Source organism: Felis catus, chromosome A2 (assembly GCF_018350175.1).
Source record: "Felis catus isolate Fca126 chromosome A2, F.catus_Fca126_mat1.0, whole genome shotgun sequence".
Lineage (NCBI taxonomy): Eukaryota > Metazoa > Chordata > Mammalia > Carnivora > Felidae > Felis > Felis catus.
The window spans coordinates 99017140-99037021 of record NC_058369.1 but is presented as its reverse complement, the minus strand read 5'-3'; the positions used below and the strand labels follow the sequence as shown (position 1 = coordinate 99037021).

At 37.8% G+C, this 19882-nt stretch overlaps 1 protein-coding gene across 4 annotated transcripts in view; it reads right to left on the bottom strand.

Moving 5' to 3' along the window:
* DYNC1I1 (dynein cytoplasmic 1 intermediate chain 1) overlaps positions 1-19882 on the bottom strand; it is a 313957-nt gene that overhangs the window by 258811 nt on the left and 35264 nt on the right. For 2 of the 4 annotated variants that reach the window (XM_023250368.2, XM_045052401.1), the window contains exons 3-4: positions 16470-16584; positions 13632-13773 (exon numbers count right to left, since the gene is read on the bottom strand). In XM_023250368.2, the coding sequence (XP_023106136.1) occupies positions 13632-13773; positions 16470-16584 (257 nt within the window). The remainder of the gene's footprint in view (positions 1-13631; positions 13774-16469; positions 16585-19882) is intronic. The other 2 variants (XM_045052400.1, XM_045052402.1) reach the window with 1 other exon arrangement.

The window sequence follows — 19882 nt, the reverse complement described above, 5'->3', positions numbered from 1 at the left end:
TGGGTGGCTCAGTCAGTTAAGAATCTGACTCTTTTTCACATTTCCGCTCAGGTCATGAACTCAGGGTTCCTGAGATCCAGCTGGACGTCAGGCTCTGCACTGACTGTGTGCAGAACCTACTTGGGATCCTCTCTCTCCCTTTCTCTCTGCCCTTCCCCCGCTCATGCTTCTCTTTCTCTCTCCCAAAATAAACATTTTAAAAAATATATAAAAAAAATAAAAGGGGATAGATAGTTCTTCTATAAACTGAGTGCACACAAGAACCTTTCTCAAACCCCATTACCTTTTGCTTAATCTAAGTGTGGCCCACAGACCAGGATCGGCAGCATCTCTGGGAGCTTGTTGGAAATGCAGACTCACGTCTCACCCCAGACTCACTGACTGCACACTACCGTTTAATAAGGTCCCAAGCCATTTGCAGGCCCCTTAAAGTTTGAGAAACCCTGCTCAGTTTCCTGGTCTCTAAAGACTTACCATGGCCTATGAGACAATTTAGTTTTAAGCTGACCTGGCCTACGGGAATCTTCCAAACATGTTTAACCACTGTCTCCCACTCACTGTGTCCTCTTTGATATTCTTCCCCTTAAGAGCTGTATGTCTTCCCTCAAATGCCACCTGCTCAGAGAGGATTTCCTTCTCTCACTACCTAGTAGCACTTCCTTGTCAGTCTTCATCCCTGTCCCTTACACCATTTTCCTTTCTTCATAACATCCATGGCTTTATTATGCATCAGTGTATTTATTACTGTTGGCTATTTCATCTAGATGTGAGCCTTATAATAGGTGGGGGTGGCTGGGTGGGTGGGCTATATCCCTAGATTATACAGATATGCCTAGAAAAGTGCCTGGCATACATACTTACATAATACAATATTAGTTGAATGCACGAATGAGTGGATGGATGATCTCCCTCTGGTTTTCTACAGGGATTACATGCAATTATACCTATAAAGCTCAAAGTAACTATTTGGTAAACAGTAGTTATTCTTATTACTACCACATTCACTGTATCTACTACGGATATTTCTTTGAGTCAATATCCTACCTATAGGCTCCTCCTGCAAAGGTAACAGATGCAGAGTCACAGCTTTCCTTACCAGCTCTGGCTGTGCTCTTGTCCTCTTACCTGGACGTTCTGAAACATCACAACTAAAATCCAGTGAGAATACTAATCAGCCCCTGTTTCTTAGACCAGTGCTTCTCAACTTTCAGTGCGCATACACATACCTGAGAATACTGTTGAAATGCAGATTCTGATTTAGTAGGTCTGTGACATTTCTAACAGGCTCCAGGGGACATAGATGTTACCAGTCTGTAAGACCACACTTTGGGTAGCAAAGTCTTGACTTAGATCAGTGGGTTTTCAAACTCTGACAAGGATCAGAATGATATGGAGGGCTTACAAAACTACAGAATGCTGATCTCCAACCCCAGAAATTCTGATTCAGTAGGTCTGGGGTGGGGCCTGAGAAGTTGTACTCTAACAAATTCCCAGGTAATGCTTATAGCTGACCCTGGAACCACCTTTAGAGAATGACGGGGCTAGACTACTGCTTTCATTCGTCAGCAGACAGAAAGCATCGTAGATCCTCAAATATGTCAGCCTCTAGACCTATGATTAACTCAAACCTGGCCTAAGGCCCAGGCCACTTTCAGACCAATTAAATCAGAATGTGCAGGGTGAGATCCAAGCATCTGTATTTCTGAAAACTCTCCAGGTGATTCTAATGTGCAGCCAGGGGTGAGAACCCCTGGTCTGGACTCTTTCTCTGCTCGAGAAATGCAGCCTTTTTGGGTTCTGGACACTGATTCCTTCACCTGTTTCAAATGGTGGAAGTAACAGAATCTGTTACAGTGATTCGTATTTGCTAATCATGTATCCCTGGAAATCAAACCGCTTCTCTTTAAGGGCATTTCTTTGGCTATAGACAGAACAGCAGCCTCTGGCTCTGGCTGACTGTGAGAAGCATTCCCCTATAAGGGGTGGGGTCAGCTACTTGGCCCTCAATTTGCCTTGAGGTTCCTTACAGGACGACCTTTTTTGATGTTTTCACTTGTCCCAGGCAGGTGAAGAATGCAGCCGCTCCCAGGTGGTCTGGCTGTCCTGTTACTTATCTGACAGCTCATCTGTACTCACTGTATCCTTAAGAGGTAAAAATGATGATTCCATCAGAACCACTCAAAAAAGTCTACAGGTCAGCAGTCTGGAGTTTGCCTTTACTCAGGCAGAACAACAAGGGCTGGTCTATGTAACAAACCCACAGCGGTCCTGCCCCACAGTCACACATATATTATTTAGTAAAAGAAACCATAGTCATCGTCAGTAATGAGCAGTGGGATAGGGAGTCAAGCCAAGGATGCTACCAGGTGTGCCTCTTTTATTTTCTTCTCATTTTCCCATTATTATCTGTGGGGTGGTCAGACTTGCACAGAATGCACTCTCTCTTTGAAAAAGAACTTAAAGCCAATACATTAAATGGGCAAAGGTTGTCTCTGTCTCCACGAGTAGCCTAGACATGTGTATGAAACGTGGGCTGAATTCCTTCTGTGCAAGCTTGCAGAACTTCTCCATAGATGGCAGGACCTTGGAGAGGGCCACACCTGGTTCTCTGGGTGAGAGATTTGTGTTTGGGATGTGACTGTACTGTGCATCCTGACGGAGCTCTCTGTCCTCAGCAAAATGAAGATGCTGGCCTAGAGACCATTTAAAGGTTTTTTGTTCTGTTTTGTTTCTGCCTAATCTTTTAAATCATTGGATGTTTATTAAACTGCCTTTCAGTTCTCTCTTCTCCAATTGGTACCGTTTTTATAACCAATTGACACAGACCTTACTTCCCGATCATCTTCATATCAAGTTAGTGTATCACTGAAAATAAAATGATGGTTTCCCCACAGCTTCTTGGGTAGTGTGAAATCTTGCCAGGTAGCTTATTTTTTTTAATGAGGAAGTAGTGAAATTGTAAGTAAACAAACATTTGTGAACCTCATGTACTACCCCAAAATATTGTTATATAGAAATCACCCTGCTTAGTAGAGTAATTGGTTCTAGTCAGTCATTTTTGGGATGGACCAATCAATGCATGCAGGGAGAGGATATTTTTGACAAGAGCATTCATTTTCTCATTCAATAAATATCTATTAAAGGCCTACCGTATAAAATACTATGAAAGAGGATGAAAAGAATTCTCAAGAAAACTAAAACTCTTTAGAGAGATAAAACATGTATAAATAGTTTGGTAGAACTAGGCAGAAAGTAAAACATGCCATATAAGCCACAGATATGGTGTGGGACACGCATGGGACTTGCACTTAAGAATCTTACATTTTAGTGAAGGAATGAGACGTATGAATGTTTGTACTTAATGATATAATGATAACATAGACACAAAAAAGAAAGTAGTTGTCATTACTTGCCCAGGCCTGGCACAGTTTCAAGTTTCAATAAATGTTAGCTGAAAAAATAAATAAATGCCACAAGAAAGATGAATAATAATGACAGCTATCATTTCCTTTCAGTGAGTGTTTACTCTGTGCCAGCCTACCAGGCATTGGACTCTACTCATTATCCTTTGGAAGCCAGAGAAGAGGAACACTCTCCCTCTAAAAAGATCAAAGATTCCATTTGACCTGGTTTTGGAAGGACGGGGTTAGGATTTGGATGTAACAGACTCATTTTCATCAGTGCCTAGTTTATTGGGTTTAAGCAGTTGACACGGTTTACTAGGTCTAATAAGAGCCTGTTATATTTTAGGTGTCAATTTACCAATTTATCATGAGAACAATAACTGCCAGGCAGAGCAATTACACACACTGGATGAAGTCTTCTCTCCTTGAAGGCCAGCAACCTGAGAAGCCAGATGACCAGTAGTGTGTTTGGGATTAGAGAAAGTGAAGCTGAATGTTTTACTACTACAGCTTTTCCCTGCCCTACCCACACCCCCACCCCCTGCCCCACATCATGTCTGCCTCTTTCCACAAAACAAGACATACTCCCACTCAGTGCTCTCAGAGTCTCCCTTTTCCCCCAGTTATGGGGTGCCCAAGTAAACCCTTTCTGATTGATGAAATCTTTCTTTATGTCTGTTAGATTTTGTCTTCTCTTCCTATATGGAAAACCATCCTGGCATTATTTGTTTGTTCATTTTTAAGAGCTGCATTTGTCTGCATTCATTAGGTTTAGGTTATTTCTTAGATTAACTCTCTGAGGATCTAAGAGAAGATTTCTGATCTTTCATGGAGAACCTGATGTTTGCACAGATTCAGAATAACCCAATAATTCTCTGCCTACTCTCGACTAAGGGGCACTGTCATGGTTTTATGGTCCCACAGTTAGATTGGCAGTTTGAGACCTTTCCCAACTTTGTTTCAAACTACTACGTACAGAAGCTTCCTACCTCATGGAAAGTAATAATTCACTTCTCGACCCTATACGTGCCAGACAATGTAGCCTCTGGCATCTCATCTCAAAAAGCCTACCATGTAACATTTAGTTTACAATTTGGGAGACAAGGTGTTTTTCAATACATTTTTTTAAAAAAATAGACAAAATGTCAAAATTCTTCAAATTAGCAGTGACCTATTCAGAGACTAACAGAACTTTATATTTTAAACTTTCTACCAATTCATCAGTAACTTCTTATAAAATTCTCCCTCCATTGGTCCAATTTTATTTGCTCAGTTTCGGTTTATTAGATAGAAGTAAAAGTTCAAAAACAAAACAAAATGACAATCATCCCTGGCCATTTGTTCAAAGTACAATTTAGGAGTGGAACACATGAAGTCTGTATTGCATACACCTTGCTCTCTGATGAGTGTGTAACTTCTCCCTGTTCAGCTTTTACCAACAGCAAGTTGCTGGTTTCCATTCTTCTTCCCATCTTTATTAAACCCCTGAGTAGAAAGCCTTGAAATTCTTCCCTAAAGAGTGTCTTTGCTTTGGCCTTTTCTTTGCTTGTAAGAAACTAATGACTGATAAATATTTGGAAGCCAGTAGTTAAGAATTCTGTCATTTGTCATGCTAACACTCAACTTGCATACACTTCTGGTGGCATTTAAAATCAGTTGAATTCTTTTGAATAGCAGCATGCCAGTGTGTAGCAATAACAATTAACACAGAATTATTCTGGACTTGTTTTACTTCCAGAAACTCAACCTATGGAAACAAAACATGATAAGCAATAATAAAAACAAAAATGATGCTGATGGTGATGGGATGGTGGTGATGGTGATGATAATGACAACCTCCAAATCATCAAATCCCATGGCCAATTTTGGCATCCCTACAAAGCCAAGCATTCCCCAATCAGGGGTACTCCTTCCCTCACCTCTGTACCCTAACCCTAGGTCATCCCATCCATGTCTATTGACCTTCTGCAAAAAATAACCACAAAGTCCTCATCACCGTTGAGCTCCAAGTCCACTTTTCACATGCCTTTTGGAGATACTCATATGCACACCAGAGCCATTTCACCCTTCGCGTCTCATCTGTCTTTTGTTTCCTTTTCCACTCCACAACCCTTGTTTAGGCCTTCAAGGCTTTATATCAGACCAATACTTCCCCACCAATCCTCAGAGTTGAGGTTTTATAAAATTACAGTGTCCCAGGCCTCACCTAGACCTGCGGTTCAGGTACCTGTGTTTGTAACAACTTCCCAAGTGAATTCAATAAACAGCCACCAGGAATGGGAGGCAGGGACTGCAACTATCACAAAGGTCATCCTTTTTTTTCCAGACTCAGCTGCTTAACATGCATTCTACTTCCCATACTCCCCAGCCCTTTTCCTTTGTGTACGCATTTCCACCATCTGGAATGCCCTTTCTCCCAACTCGACTTGTCCAAAGCATATGCATTCTGTAAGGCTCAGCTCAAATGCCATGCTCTCTAAATATATTTGTCCTCAATAACCTCATAACCTCATTCAGAAATAACTTGTCTCTCTGGGACAGAAATAGAGAAACACTTGGGCTTCTTATTTTGCAGTTCTCTTTGATAATCTACAGACCAAAACCTGGATTGAAGACCACATCTGAGGATGACTTACAGGAAATAATGAGCACTGTTACAAAGCCCAAAGGTATCAGCATCAAGCCAAACACACTGATAGTCCCCACTCTGACTTTTTGCCCTGACTCCAGTGGCTGGATTTCTGCCTTGCTTCTGTGACAAAGTCCCCACCTTATACCTCAATCCTATAACCACTGCCAGTAGTTCTCCTTCAGCAAAGTCCACCTTCAAGCAACTTGTCCAGTGACCTTGAGCTATCCTGCTGTTACCTCTGTCTTCATCACTCTTCTTGTCCTGCACCCATCCCACCCAATATTTTGCAAGCTGAGCCTGTGCATAAGTATGTGCACATAGACACACACACACACACACACACACACACACACACACACATACACACAAGTCAGTAAATATTTACCAAGTACCTAGTATGTGTCAAGACTCTATGTAGGGTAGTAATGAAGCAAAATCACTTGTCCCAAATGAATATACTACAAATTAATTATAGATGATTTAGGAATAATGGTTTATGACATCACTGCTCATCTCTATGAGTACAAATATTTGAGAGCTGTAATTACATAGCAATATATTCTTAGATGGCTTCAAATTAAACCTGTCAATTTACTGGAAACAGCCTCCTTACAAGTAAGAAAATTCCTTCTCTTTATCTCCCTTGCAGGTCTAACATTTACTGTGTATCTTTCACACAATAAATTCTTAACTATTTAGTGAATGAGTAGATCTGTTCTTGCCTTTTCTGTCAATGGGTGGGAGGAGTGAGGGCAAGTTGATTCCCAAAGAAATAGTTTTTACTTTCTTTACCAGAAAAGGAAAGAATAAAACAGGGCATGTCTGGCCTAACACCGTTGGTGTTTCCCAAGCTGAGAGCTGTGCTGAGAATACAAAGAAGGCCAGCTATCTTCTCTGCCAAATGAACTCAGCAAACTTTATTTAGTCCCTGAAGCCACTGCACTGGACCTCAACTTCTCCCACACATTCTTCCTTTTCTAAGGTGGAGCGACAGCTCGAGGGCAGAGTACCGAACTCCCCTGAATCCCAGAGTCTCTGAACTCCTGTTCCACATGTCATCTCTGTCAAACAAATCACTAGTCACTAATCAGATAAAGAAAACAGTTTGGGCCAGTGTGAGCATAATGCCAAATAGAAAGCCTCCAGTCAGTGTCACCCCCAAACACCTATTTTTCTAAGTGCCATTTCCAAAGGTAATGCACTGAATAATAAGAACGTTTAAAAACCTGGAATATCACTCAATCTGTCACTGTCCTTAACGTGATGTCAATTAATTAAGGATGGCATTTAAATAATGTGTTCACGTTTTACTTTCCAACTCCAACTATTTCCTTATGTGGGATTGGCAATGATGATGATAAAGATCTTCTGATATCAGAAAGAAGACTGAGACAGTGAGATACATACTTATATTGGGTCCTTTAAAAAGTATTTTTCTTAGTTTACTGTGTGAGAATCTTTCCTCTGTTGGCTACCGAACACTGTGCTCTGCTACAGGCCACACCAAAGCCATGCAGGAAGCCCATCTGAGCTGGTTTCAAGAAGAAACTTAAGACTTCTCATCACAGAGCTAGGACATGTCTTTCCACATCTTTCATGGAGGCTCTGCTGTCAAGCAAGCAGTTTTTCTACGAGAAAGCTCAGCAACCCGTTGCTTGCTGTGTTACTGGGACCATAATGTGTATGCTTTTATAGTACATTCTCCTCAAGACAAAACAGTAAGATATCACAAATGTTTCATCCATTCATGTGCTACATAAAAAGAAAATCATAAGGTGTGCCTTTTATTTTAATTTCCAAAGAGACTGAATTCTAACCAGCCTTGAATCAGTGATATTGGTCTCCCTGAAGTGCAACTAACTGGTGGCATTCTATCAACTTTTTCTTACATAACGGTAATTTAAAAAATTCTGTATGTACAAAATGTTAATAGGCTTATTAAATTTCCTCCAAGGCTTATTAAATAATTACATTATTTTATTGTACTTTTTCACCTTTACCAAAACCTTAATATCTTCCCTTTAGCCTCTGATTCATCAGAGCCCCTTAGAAGAGGATGATGGTTTCACCAAAAAAGGATCAAAAGTCCTTTGAGGCTTATCTAGTGCTAGAGAATCCTATGAAATTCAATTGTGGATAAAAACAAAAGTCCTAAAATTTTCTGTTTGGCATTAACCCCATGTTGCCTCTTAGCACATTTTCCTCTCCTGAAATCACTGAGAGAAGAAAAGTGATAAGTAGGTGCAGCCCACACAACTTGACCACAAACAAATTATTCTACTTTCCTTATTTGAGAGTTCATTGGGCAGTAGATCAGGGAAAGACAGAGTTTATCAAATATCTAAATTTTACCGAAGGATTCTGTCAACATGAAACTTAATATTTACTACATAGAAGCCTAGTGTTTAAATCAAACAGCATAGGGTGTGCAGACATCTGCTCCTTTGTCCCAAATTCTAATCTGGAGTGCACAAAAAGCTGAAAGTCTGAATGACCTCTAATCCATTCCCCGTTATACCCTTGTTCTCCTGTTCAGTGCTTCAGAAGACATTTCTTCTGCTGCTGCATTTAGGACCCCTTGGGAGGGACCTTACCTCCCTAGAGAAAATCTATGGATATAAGAGTTCTGGTTAATAGATGCTGAGAGCTGGGAGGACAGGGATCGATTTTAAATACAATAGGATTATGTTGGGGCAATTGGGGAAATCTGAAAAAAAGGGTAGATATTAGATAAGATGAAAATGTATTGAAATGGAAAAAGAGAGACACTCAATTAGAAAAGCAAATGCAACAGCTTGTATAATGATATCATTTAACATATATATATGTTTTGGACATATATATGTTTCGGACATATATATTTTGTGAAAGAACATACACTAAGGTGTTAAGAATATACACTAAGAATATAATTTCCAGTGGTAGGAATATGAATTTTCTCTAATTTTTGGTTGTCCATATCTTCTAATTACACAAAATGCACTGATGTTTTTTCCATAATAATAAGAGGATATTAAAAATAAAATGTGGGGGAACTCAAATGTCCTAATCACTTGGAAAATAGAACTAATGATGGTGTTAAGACCATATATGGTTGAAAAAGAAGACAGAAATTAATTCTTTTACTACCATCATTCCCATGCCACTTCTCACCAAAGGCAAACATCAGTAACCTCTCCTGACTATTTTGCTAAAGATGCTATGGGATAGGTGTTATTATTATAATAGATTGTATAATATTAACATATTAACACATACTTTATTTTTCAAATCATTTTGAAAGTTTTCTTCCTTGAATCAGGTTTGGGACATGGTATTACTTACACCCTGGTAGTCAGGTGAACTTTATGAGATCAATACACCTGCCTGGGTTTAGGCAGGCTAGTACAGCCTCCAATTTAGGTTTATCCCTGAGAAGCCAAAGGTATCTTGACTAACCAAGAGAAGGACCCTGGTGCAAAGCCCCCTGTGATCCATCCATGTGAATGAGAAGGATAAAGGTGGGTGAATGATTACCACTTAGATTCATTTCTGGTTGAATCTATGAAAGTTAGGGATTAAGAGTTGGACAACCCAGAGAGTGGTGTCCAGGGACATGGACCACAATCCATCCTTGGCCTTGTCACGTTCAACTTTTTTACATGATTACTTAGATGAAGATACAGCATCATCAAACTTGAAAATGACACCAACAAATTTTATGAGAGAATCTAAAGAGATCTCTTCCCATTGGAAACAGGTGAAAAAAAAAAAAAACACAATAGCTAAAACTCACATATGCCAGACTCCTTTCTAAGTGCTTTACAGATACTAATTTATTTAATACTAATAATAACCTTTTGGGTTAAGTCACCTATCACCCTATAGGTGATATAGGGATATATCACCTATATCAACTGTTGTCAGAGATCATGTAGGGTAGTGGTATAGATTGTGAAAATTTCTGACAATCTGTCTAAGTTAAAACCTAGCACTGTAGTTATGCTCTGTGTGAACTTGAGACAATTATTTATTCTGTCTATTCCTCAGTGTCCTCATCTGTAAAAATTAGGATAATTGTTGATTCATTCAACCAACATTTATCAAATATCACTCACTCCCTGACCTCAAGGAACTTGCCATTTCCTGAGGAAGGAAGACATGTATTATTCAACTAAAAATAAGTCATTCTTCTTTCAGGGCTATAAAGTACTAGATGCATCACTCTTGTGTATAAAAGATATAGGCTGTTGGTTTGAGATTAATACTTAACATTTTGAGAAAAAATATTTTTGTACTCCATTTACAAAAAGTTTTAAAATATGGGTATAGGTGTTTAAATTTCTCAAGTACCATTTAACTAAATACTACTAAATGATCACTCTTCCTTCTGTGATCTTTTGATATGCTGAATTATGGTAACACATTTTCTACACTAAAATATCCTTGAAATTTTTAACCAATCCTAATTAATCATAGCATAGTACCTTCTTAATACTGTGTTGGATTTCAGTTGCATATAGTATATGCAGGATTTTTAAATCTAAGTAAAACTAGTCTTCCAAATGTTTTATTAATAAAATAGATTTTTTAATATCTAAGAGCTTGTTCTTGCCCAGTATGATTAACTGAGCAATGATTGCTTCCACCAAAATTAAGAGAAAGAAAAATGCCACAAATGTAAATTGCAAAGGAGAAGCAGGCAATGCCAACAGAAGCAGAAATTGCAAAACAAATTGTGACCCTTTAAGTTAAAATTAAATCACACTAGTATAATTGAAAAATGATTACATATTTCTACTTTCTATTCACTGGTTTTAAAACCTTTACTCAACTGCTCTTAAAAATCAGTAAAAGTAATTTTTGTTATACTTGACTTTTTTAAAGCCCTACTTTAAACTTTTCCGTAAGGTATATTAAATGTGCCACTTTGCAAATTAACCACTCACAGAGGTTACATAAGAAATGTTTGCCAGTTTAGGCTCTGTAAAGAAAATTTCAGTTTTGGATTTAGATTCTGACAGATGGATCAGAGAATGTATGTGCACCGTTAGGTAGGACCAGATGTGTTAATTTGACTTCTGAGTTATTTTCTGAAAGAATTTCCACTTTTCAAAGAGCCCAAATTCCACACACATCAGCAAATTTGTGACTACAGAGCTATATTCTCAAGATTTACCAAGTCTTTTTCCCAGTCATGTTTTATGACGTGTTAAAGTTAATAGTAATTGTTTTCAAAGAGGTTTCTTCTATAGAAAAAGATATTCCAAATGGAATTTTAAAAACTGAAGTTTTAAGGTTCTCTTGAAATTAATTCATATCTGTTTATAGAAGCAAAGACATAAATTTGCATGGGATTTTCCTTAGTCCAAAATAAGGGCAAGATATCCTAAGATATTCCTAATATTCCTATTCCTCAAGCAAATCTTGTGCTCATTTTTTCTGAAAACCATCATTTCCTCAGTGTCAATTTTCTTGCTTTCCTATGAAACCTGCATCCAGGAAGGAATCTGCTCATTGACTTCTAGTTGCCCACCCTTGCCAGAACGGTCCTATCAAGAATGGAAGCTGGTTGGAATTTACTCAGGGTGGGAGTAGACAGTACCTCTTCCAAAGTGATTCATTAAGTTACAAAAACATCATATAAGTGGGAGAAAAATGAAGAGTGATGTTCTCTGAGAAGAAATATTTGCTGCTGTCCCCAGAGCAGTAACAGCATAGGTCAGCTTTCTCTACAGTTTTCAAAAGGGTTCATCAACTGTGAAGTCAGTAATAGAATTTAATGCTGCCAAATGCACCCCTTGAAGCTGAGCATTAATGACACAACACCATCATTGTATAGAAACAGGCAAATATATTAACTTAATGATAGGCCAATGGACCCCCTAAGGAATGTAATTATATTGTGCCAGCTCTTGAACAAATGTTAGATCTTACAGAACTGTGTTATTGTTACTTTTTTCCCTCCTCTCAAAGACCTTTTGAAGTGTTCAAAGCAAAAGATGAGAGAAGACGTGTGCTGCCCCCAAATCACAAAGGCGATTTGCTAAAATAAACCAGCCTGGTGCCCACAGAATCTCTACTTCCATTTTTCTCAAACTGAAAGTAGTGTCCACTGGTTTCAAAATTCCCTGTATAAAACAAAATACTCAATTCTGAAACACACCAACAGGCAGACATGGGCGAGACAATTCCAGTCTTACTTACATATTGGTTTCAGAAAGAAAAAAGGAAAAATACACACACAAAACGCAAAAACGCTACAGCTCAGGCTAATACTAGACTATTCTGATTTCCATATTTTTCTCTACCAAAATTGCCTCGGCCTCGAAATAATGTCCTTTCAAAAGAAAATGCTAATGATGATGTGTTAAATGGAAAAAGAAAAATGCAAAATTGTCTACCTGTCACGCAGTAACACACATGGTAACAAGAAATATACACAGGTAGACAAGGATAGAAAGATACATGGACAAGGCAAAGGCTGATTTGTTAGAACACTAGTGTGGTGGATGATTTTTTTTTATTTGAAGTTTTAGTAAAGCATTTTATTTTATTTTATTTTATTTTATTTTATTTTATTTTAATTACGAGTCAAAGACAGAGGTCACAAATTGCCAGCCCAGAGACAAAAGCCGTCCCACAACTACTTTTAACAAAGTCATTAACGTTTAACATTAAGGAGATTTTTGCATGAAGCCCTTAATTTTTGGCTTCTAATGAAAAATGGAAAGATGTGGAAAAATCGGGTCCATATTTCCACATGAGCTCAACCAGCCTGAGCTGTGAGGAGACCATCTGGCCTAGCCACGGTGCTTCCCAGCCAGTTGCCGCAGGCCCCCACGCCCAGCTCATTAACATCACCTGCCTGTGGCACCTGCATACGGGAATCCTAGCAAAGGCAACTGGCTTAAGAAAGTTACCATGACTCCATGCATGTTAATGAGACTTCTCTTTTCTCTCTTCGCATCTTTGCCTTCTGGATACCCCTTCAGTGGTCAAATTAGAAAATGTCTATATATTCACTTTCAGAAGTTACCTAATCTTCTGAGTATATATAGTGTAATAAAATTCTGGCAATTGACTCAGAAGACAGAGCAGTCAACTCTGATGATCATAATAATTAGTAATAATAAAAACACTTTGGGGACTGAGTTATCAAATTAGTCAATACTATTAAGTCAATAAGCACCACGCTTAAAAAATTAAATTAAGGGTTAGAACATGTTAGTGTTCTATTAACAAAAATTCCCATGGAAACCAAACCAGAGTAGAATAATAAGAAGCTGGATATATATTCCACTTGCCTTTGATCCTTCTCTTTCTTTTAGGCCTAAGCTAATGGATGTGGTTGTGTTTGTCAAACAAGACACATGGTGCTAAATTAGCCCACTCAAGGAAAAATAAGGTACAAGTTTATCATTTCTAGTGCTCAAAATCATTTCTATGCCACTAAAACAGCAAGCCACCATAAATCTAAATATAAACTGACTGAGTATAAATGCAGATGCATGGACATTTAATAGCACACAACAGAGTGGCATGGTGTTTTTTGGCCTCTGTTTTCTTATAATATTGACATCCCCCCTGGCCTTTGTTAGAGGGACAGTTCTTACCTTGTTAATGGTCCCAGGTCTCCTGAGTCTTGGCTTCCAGCTTCACTGGGAGTGCTCACTGATTTCGAGGAGGGAGACATAGGGGTTGGGACTAAATAATGAAAATAACAGGTATCCCATGTTAAAAAATGCAGCGACTGCACTGGAGAAGAGCAGTGTCAGACAAATCAAAACAAATGGGCCCAAATTAAAGTGGTTGTATGGCCAGGAGAGATTAAGATGGGATAAGGAAAAAAAAAAAAAAAAAAAAAGGAAAGAAAAGGAAGAAAGTCAAGTGAATTTTTCATATTTTGGAAATTAAAATTTGAAATGAATTTAGACAGAATTAACTTAGGGATTCTAAGGCCATGTCCACCTTAACAAAGTGAAATGGAGAATCAAAATAGCTATCCAGATATTTCAACTCAAATAACTCTCTAGGGTGACCTATCCAGATAATTTCAATTCTCCACCTTATTTTGTTAGTATAGATGTGACCTATTAAAAAAGTGGGTGTCTATAAAACTTTGAAACATTATGGAATAAGTAATTCTGAATAATTTTAAATCGTCAAAGAGAGAGAGAGGAAAGTCTGTTGTATGTCTACATTGGAGGGAAATCAATTCTCTGTGGAATATAAACTGCATTTACAACGCGAGACTAAATGACAGATAGAGAAAGGGTAAATGTTGAACCTGGTAATTTAAAAATCTTTTTCAAAACAAAGGAAAATGCCAGGCGGCTTTATTTTTACATTTAATGAATAGTTTCATCCCATTGTATTGTTTACTGTGTTCGGAACTTGCTTCCCTTTGCCTGCGGCAGCGCTAGAAGGCACTGCCATGGGCACAAAAGTAAACAGCCATTCTAAAGACCGGAGAAATAAGTTCAAAGATTGAGGTCAGTGCAAGCTGAAGATCTGACACAAGGATAAGAAAAGAAAAAAGGTACAGGAAATGTAAATGTATATATATATTTTTTCTGTCCTTCAGGTACAAGCCAAACGTCCTTCAGATAGAAGCTGCACCAAATAGCCAAGATGGCTCCAGGCCAGACAAATTCAGGGGGTTCTCAATATCACACATGCCAGAGAAGCCATATGGGCAGAAAGAAACTTCAATACATAAGTGTAGATTCCCATTTGGTTTCAATCATGTGCAATTTCCTTTTATTTATTTAATAGAGTAAAGGGTTTAACTATTTTGTCCAAATCCTATAACACAATGGCAGATCTGTCATGAAACTAGGAATTTCGTGAGCTCCCATAATTAATTCACTGATTACCCTCTGTAGTAAGTCAGAGGGTAAGTTAGAGAGATGGATGAAAACTGAAAATGGGCACCACTCTCACCAAGTCCCCTGGCAGGAATGCAGGGATAGCTCAGAATTTGGCCATAGTGGTCATGGTTTAGAGATATTTAACTGTTTTGTTCTTAAAGTTTAATTGCTGGCTTTATTTAGAATAGAGAAAATTGGACATACGACTATGGGGCTTAACCAGTGTTCACACTGCAACAGAATCTCAAAGGCTATTTTGAGGCAAAAACATAATGGATTACTGCAAAGTGTCTACATTATGTCACAAGTCAACTAAGTATTAAGAAGTTTGTCAGCTCCTCAAAGAAGGTCCATCAGCCAAATATCCCAAAGGTTACATCTTCCATACCATAAAGAAGTTAAACGAAGTAACCAACATCTTGTAGGGGCTCCTTCTATAATTGTTAGACATATGATTTTACCTAATGCAAACTGAGGGTCAGTATAAAATACTTTTTTATGGTGTTTTAATTGTGTGTGTATATATTAAATTATATCCAGTAACACTTAATAATTCATTAGCTTATTACATATTGCTTTTTCTTACTTATATTAATAAAATACTTGTCATTTTGTTATACATGGGACAATTTTTATTCTTAGTTTAAGTAACTATGGAAATAAATAAAAATTTATTTTAATATAAAAGCCAATGGTGGGATTTAAAAAAACAAACCATTTTGAAACGAAGACTTGATATTGTATCTACTTATATGCATTATTTTTAAAGTCTTTTTTTTTTTTTTTTTTTTTTACTATATTGGCTATCATGTAGTTTCACAGACACCCCAGGATTATCCTGAAATGTATGGAAAGCAAATGGATAAAGAGAAATAAAATCAATGATCACATGAGAGATATACAATGAAGTGACAGAATAAACACATCATGTAGAAGTTTACCTTCAACACAAATAAACCAAATAATTCAATATCCAAACCCTAGTCACAAAATGAGATTGTGGACAATTAACTACAAATGAATGAGTTGGAGGAGGGGTGTTGCAATAAAAATGCCAATTAGCAGTGAAACCAAGATCTACAATAGACTTGAATAAATTTAAACTTGTTAAGTAGCTGTTAATTTGTCACTATTTTAAGTTTTCCTTCACATTTCCCACTGAGCTTTCTATTTTCATCATGGAATAATTCTATGCCTGTAGTGGTTATGAAATTCATAACCAGATTCACAGTATTTAGGTTGGCAGAGAAAGGCTGGGATTCAGTGATGGAAATGAAGAACAATTTAAGAAAAAAATTCCAAGATTTCTTGTGTTTACCATGTGGCAACTCGTTTAACAAGTATAAAATAATCTACTAGTACACAGTAGAGAAGGTTGACCATATAATCAGTCAATAAGCAGCAATCTGTCTTTCCATCTCCTTCCAGCCCCCTCAATTCCAAAAATAAATACAGCTGAACCATAAGCCACAAAATTTCTTCAAAAATAAAAATAAAAGAGACATAAAAGAATAGTAAACGCTGGACATGGTAAATCCCATGCAAGCCAAATTTAAGAAAACAGTAACACCATTTAGGTACCTAGAGGGGGCTCCGGTGATATACCAATGCTTTGCAAAAGAGCCTCTGTCTCTCTGCGTTTGCGATCCAGATCAGAGTCGTCCTGAACAGGTTCTTTCTTTTGCTGCATATCAGCCTAAAAAGAGTAGATGCCAGTAAGAAAAGTTAATAACAGAACTAAGTATATGCTTTTCCTGGCTTAAACTGAAAGTGGTAAATGAGTGGCAGTGAAGACCAAGCAAAAGCCATAAATAGATATAATCATGTGTATAAAGGATGAAAAAACACTGCAACTGCTCCACTTAATAATTACTAACCCTGTGCTTTCTCTTTTGTTTGAAGGTTTTTTTTTCCCCTGCTTTTATCGCATGGTATGAAAGTTTCTCTCACTCAGTTTTGAAAGAAACCATCAGAGTTAAGTATTTCTGACTGGGATAATATGGATTATTATTTTTTTAATTGTTTGCCTTTTTCAACCCCATTGTCCCTTCTGGGAAGACATACTATCTATCAATTCTTGATGAGTGCGTGTTTATAATATTCACGCCCCATGTTGGAATTACGAAAACAAAGAATTACTGGGATCTGGCTAAAAAATAAAACTAGTTCTGAAATCTGTAACTGTAAAATACACTCTGTATCAGCAATCTGATTTTACCATGGTTTAAAATAAACCATGCTACAATATTTATTGAGGCATGTGAGCAATATTGATCTCTAAGTGTTGTTACTTAATTCTGATTTTCACAGGCTTCCATTAAATATATTAACTCAAGGGAGAAAATTATCTTGTAGAAAAATATAGAATAAAAAAATCATTCAGAAGAAATTTCCCAAATTCTGTCAAACACACACAGGGCTTCATATAGACAGATCCTATGTCTGGTTCGGGTTTTCTATAGGATAGGAACAACAAAATACAGGTTAAAGAAGGTCATCGGTGGGATTCTGGGCTAATTAAACATTCAGGTCTTTTCTTTTTCCTAACACAGTTAATTGCTTAAGACAAGGCATTTATCCCACATCTGAAACATGGTAACATCCTGCTTCGTGATAAAGCTTTGAGAGTTTACAAAAAAGTGAAGCTATCTTAAGGTTGTCAAAAGCCAATTATCCAGTTACCAAACACACCCTTCTCCACAGGGGCAAGCTGGGTACCCTAACAGGTATATTATCTGCTTCAAGGGTAGCCGGGTACATTTCAAAGCACCAAAGCATAATTTACATCGTGGCGTCTGAAGCAGAAAAAGTCCATGCAAGTTTTACTTCCAGATGATAAGCTACACACTGATCATAAGCAAAATGCATCTCTGCACATAATGCTGGGCTCGACACTTTTGTTATTATTCATCTCAGGCTTAAAATGCTCTCATATTTGAAGTCTATCTGTCATTTGAGGAAAAACTGTCATTGTGGGGGTTGATGAAGGCTAATGAGAGCACTAGAGGCTTTCTGGCACTCTCACCTAGCCCAAAATTCTGAAATGACAGCTTAATCTCTATCCGTGAAGATAGCAAAGTTCACATTCTTTTCCAATTTTAACATTTAAACTTATTGAAGAAAGTTCCAAAGTGTATGTGCACAACAGAGGCAAAGATAGAACTAAAATAGGAAGAAGGGCCTTGCAGAGTGAGGATCTATATCAACATTCACATATCAGAAAGCCAAAAAAAGGAAGGAGGAAATCAAACAAAAGGGAATTGCCATAGAAGTTACTGAAATACAAATGGAAAAACTAAGATAAGCAAAATCCATCTTAGGAAGCCAGTATGAAACAATATGATTTTACAGTGGAGAGTTTAGCCATCACTGGACTTTCAGCTTTACTGAGAGCAGATATGTGTTTATTTTGTTCACCACTATATCCTCACAGTAAAGCTGAGAGGTTAAGTGTCTGACTTGAGCTCCTGTCATTAGCTCTCAGTTCAAGAGTTTGAGCCTCATGTCAGGCTCTGTGCTGACAGCTCAGAGCCTGGAGCCTGCTTCGGATTCTGTGTCTCCCTCGCTGCCCCTACCCCACTCGTGTTCTGTCTGTCTCTCTCTCTCTCAAAATTTAACATTAAAATTTTTTTAATGTATTGAATAAATAAACAATTACCTCCCTTTGGTAATTGTTATTCTATAACTATAGAATCTCAGAATTCTACATCCTTCCGCCAACTGCACTCTGTTCAGCAAGCGCCTTTACAACAGCACTGTTAGGAGTCCTCTAAACTTTCAGTGACCCAGTGTTCATAACAGAGTCATTGCTATATCCTAGCAACAAAAAGAGTCATTAACCTTTCCTCATTCTTTTAACAAAAACGTAGTGAAGGACAACAGAGTGTCAACGGTAATGAGACAAAGAGGTTCTAATGGAGCTTAAATAGAGCGAACCGAAGAAGATCTGCCTAATCCTTTCCTTTCCAATAAACTTAGAGTATATTATCTAAAACTTTCTGTCATGTATGTCCTATGCAGAAAGGCACAGAATTTTTTTTTAATTTATTCTTTAAGCATTAAACATTTAAGAAACACACTAGAGGGCATGTCACACATCAGCATGCATAACCATACACTGTGCAAAAACAGCACACCTGAACTCCTCCTCCAAAATTTCATTCCTTTTCATACAGGTGCCTCTACAACTCATTCTCTGCCTTCCACCTTCTTTAATTCTTAAGGAAGAAGGCAATATAATGACATATATTAGTAAGGACAAATGTCCATCTAGATGTAACAAAAGCTTAAGAAAGCTATCAGCACTCAAAGGTGACAAGGAAAATGCAAACTTAGGTAACTGGGGCTTATTAGAAATAAAGGCAATTCCTATCTATTACCAATTAGCACCTTAAACTAAACAGAGTGATACCACAACCAAGGCAGTTAGTTATACCAAGTGCTCTAGTCACGAAACTTTTGATTTTCTCCATGTAATTACTGTAGAATCCTAATATATTTTAATGACTCAATAGGAGTGATTTCACAGTGCTAGCAATTAAAAAATGTGCTAGGTGTCTTTCCCAGAAAACGCTATTTCTGTTTGCAAAGAGTAATCACAGCTGAGACCCAGGGAGGAAAAAAAAGAAAGCAAATTTGTCAGCTGAGAACTGTCAGTCACCTTTTCAAAGACAGCTCCATAGTTATTAGAGGAACAAGTGAGGACAGGCCAGGAAACCTCTGTCCGTCCTACCTTACAGCAATCCAGCAGAAGGCCAAGGACAGGACGAAACTTCAGGGTGGCCCCATTAAGGACACCTCATTGCATTAAAGCCAATTTTTCATGAAGTTGGGACTGAATCTGAAATGGTGGCCACTATATTTATTTTGAAATCATATTTCATCCATAATACCACAACCAAGAAAACAGTTGACATCCAAAGAAGCACAGAGTGGTAATTTTATACATGTATAGCTTTCTGGGTTCTGTGGAGATAATCAACCTAGGTGGTCCT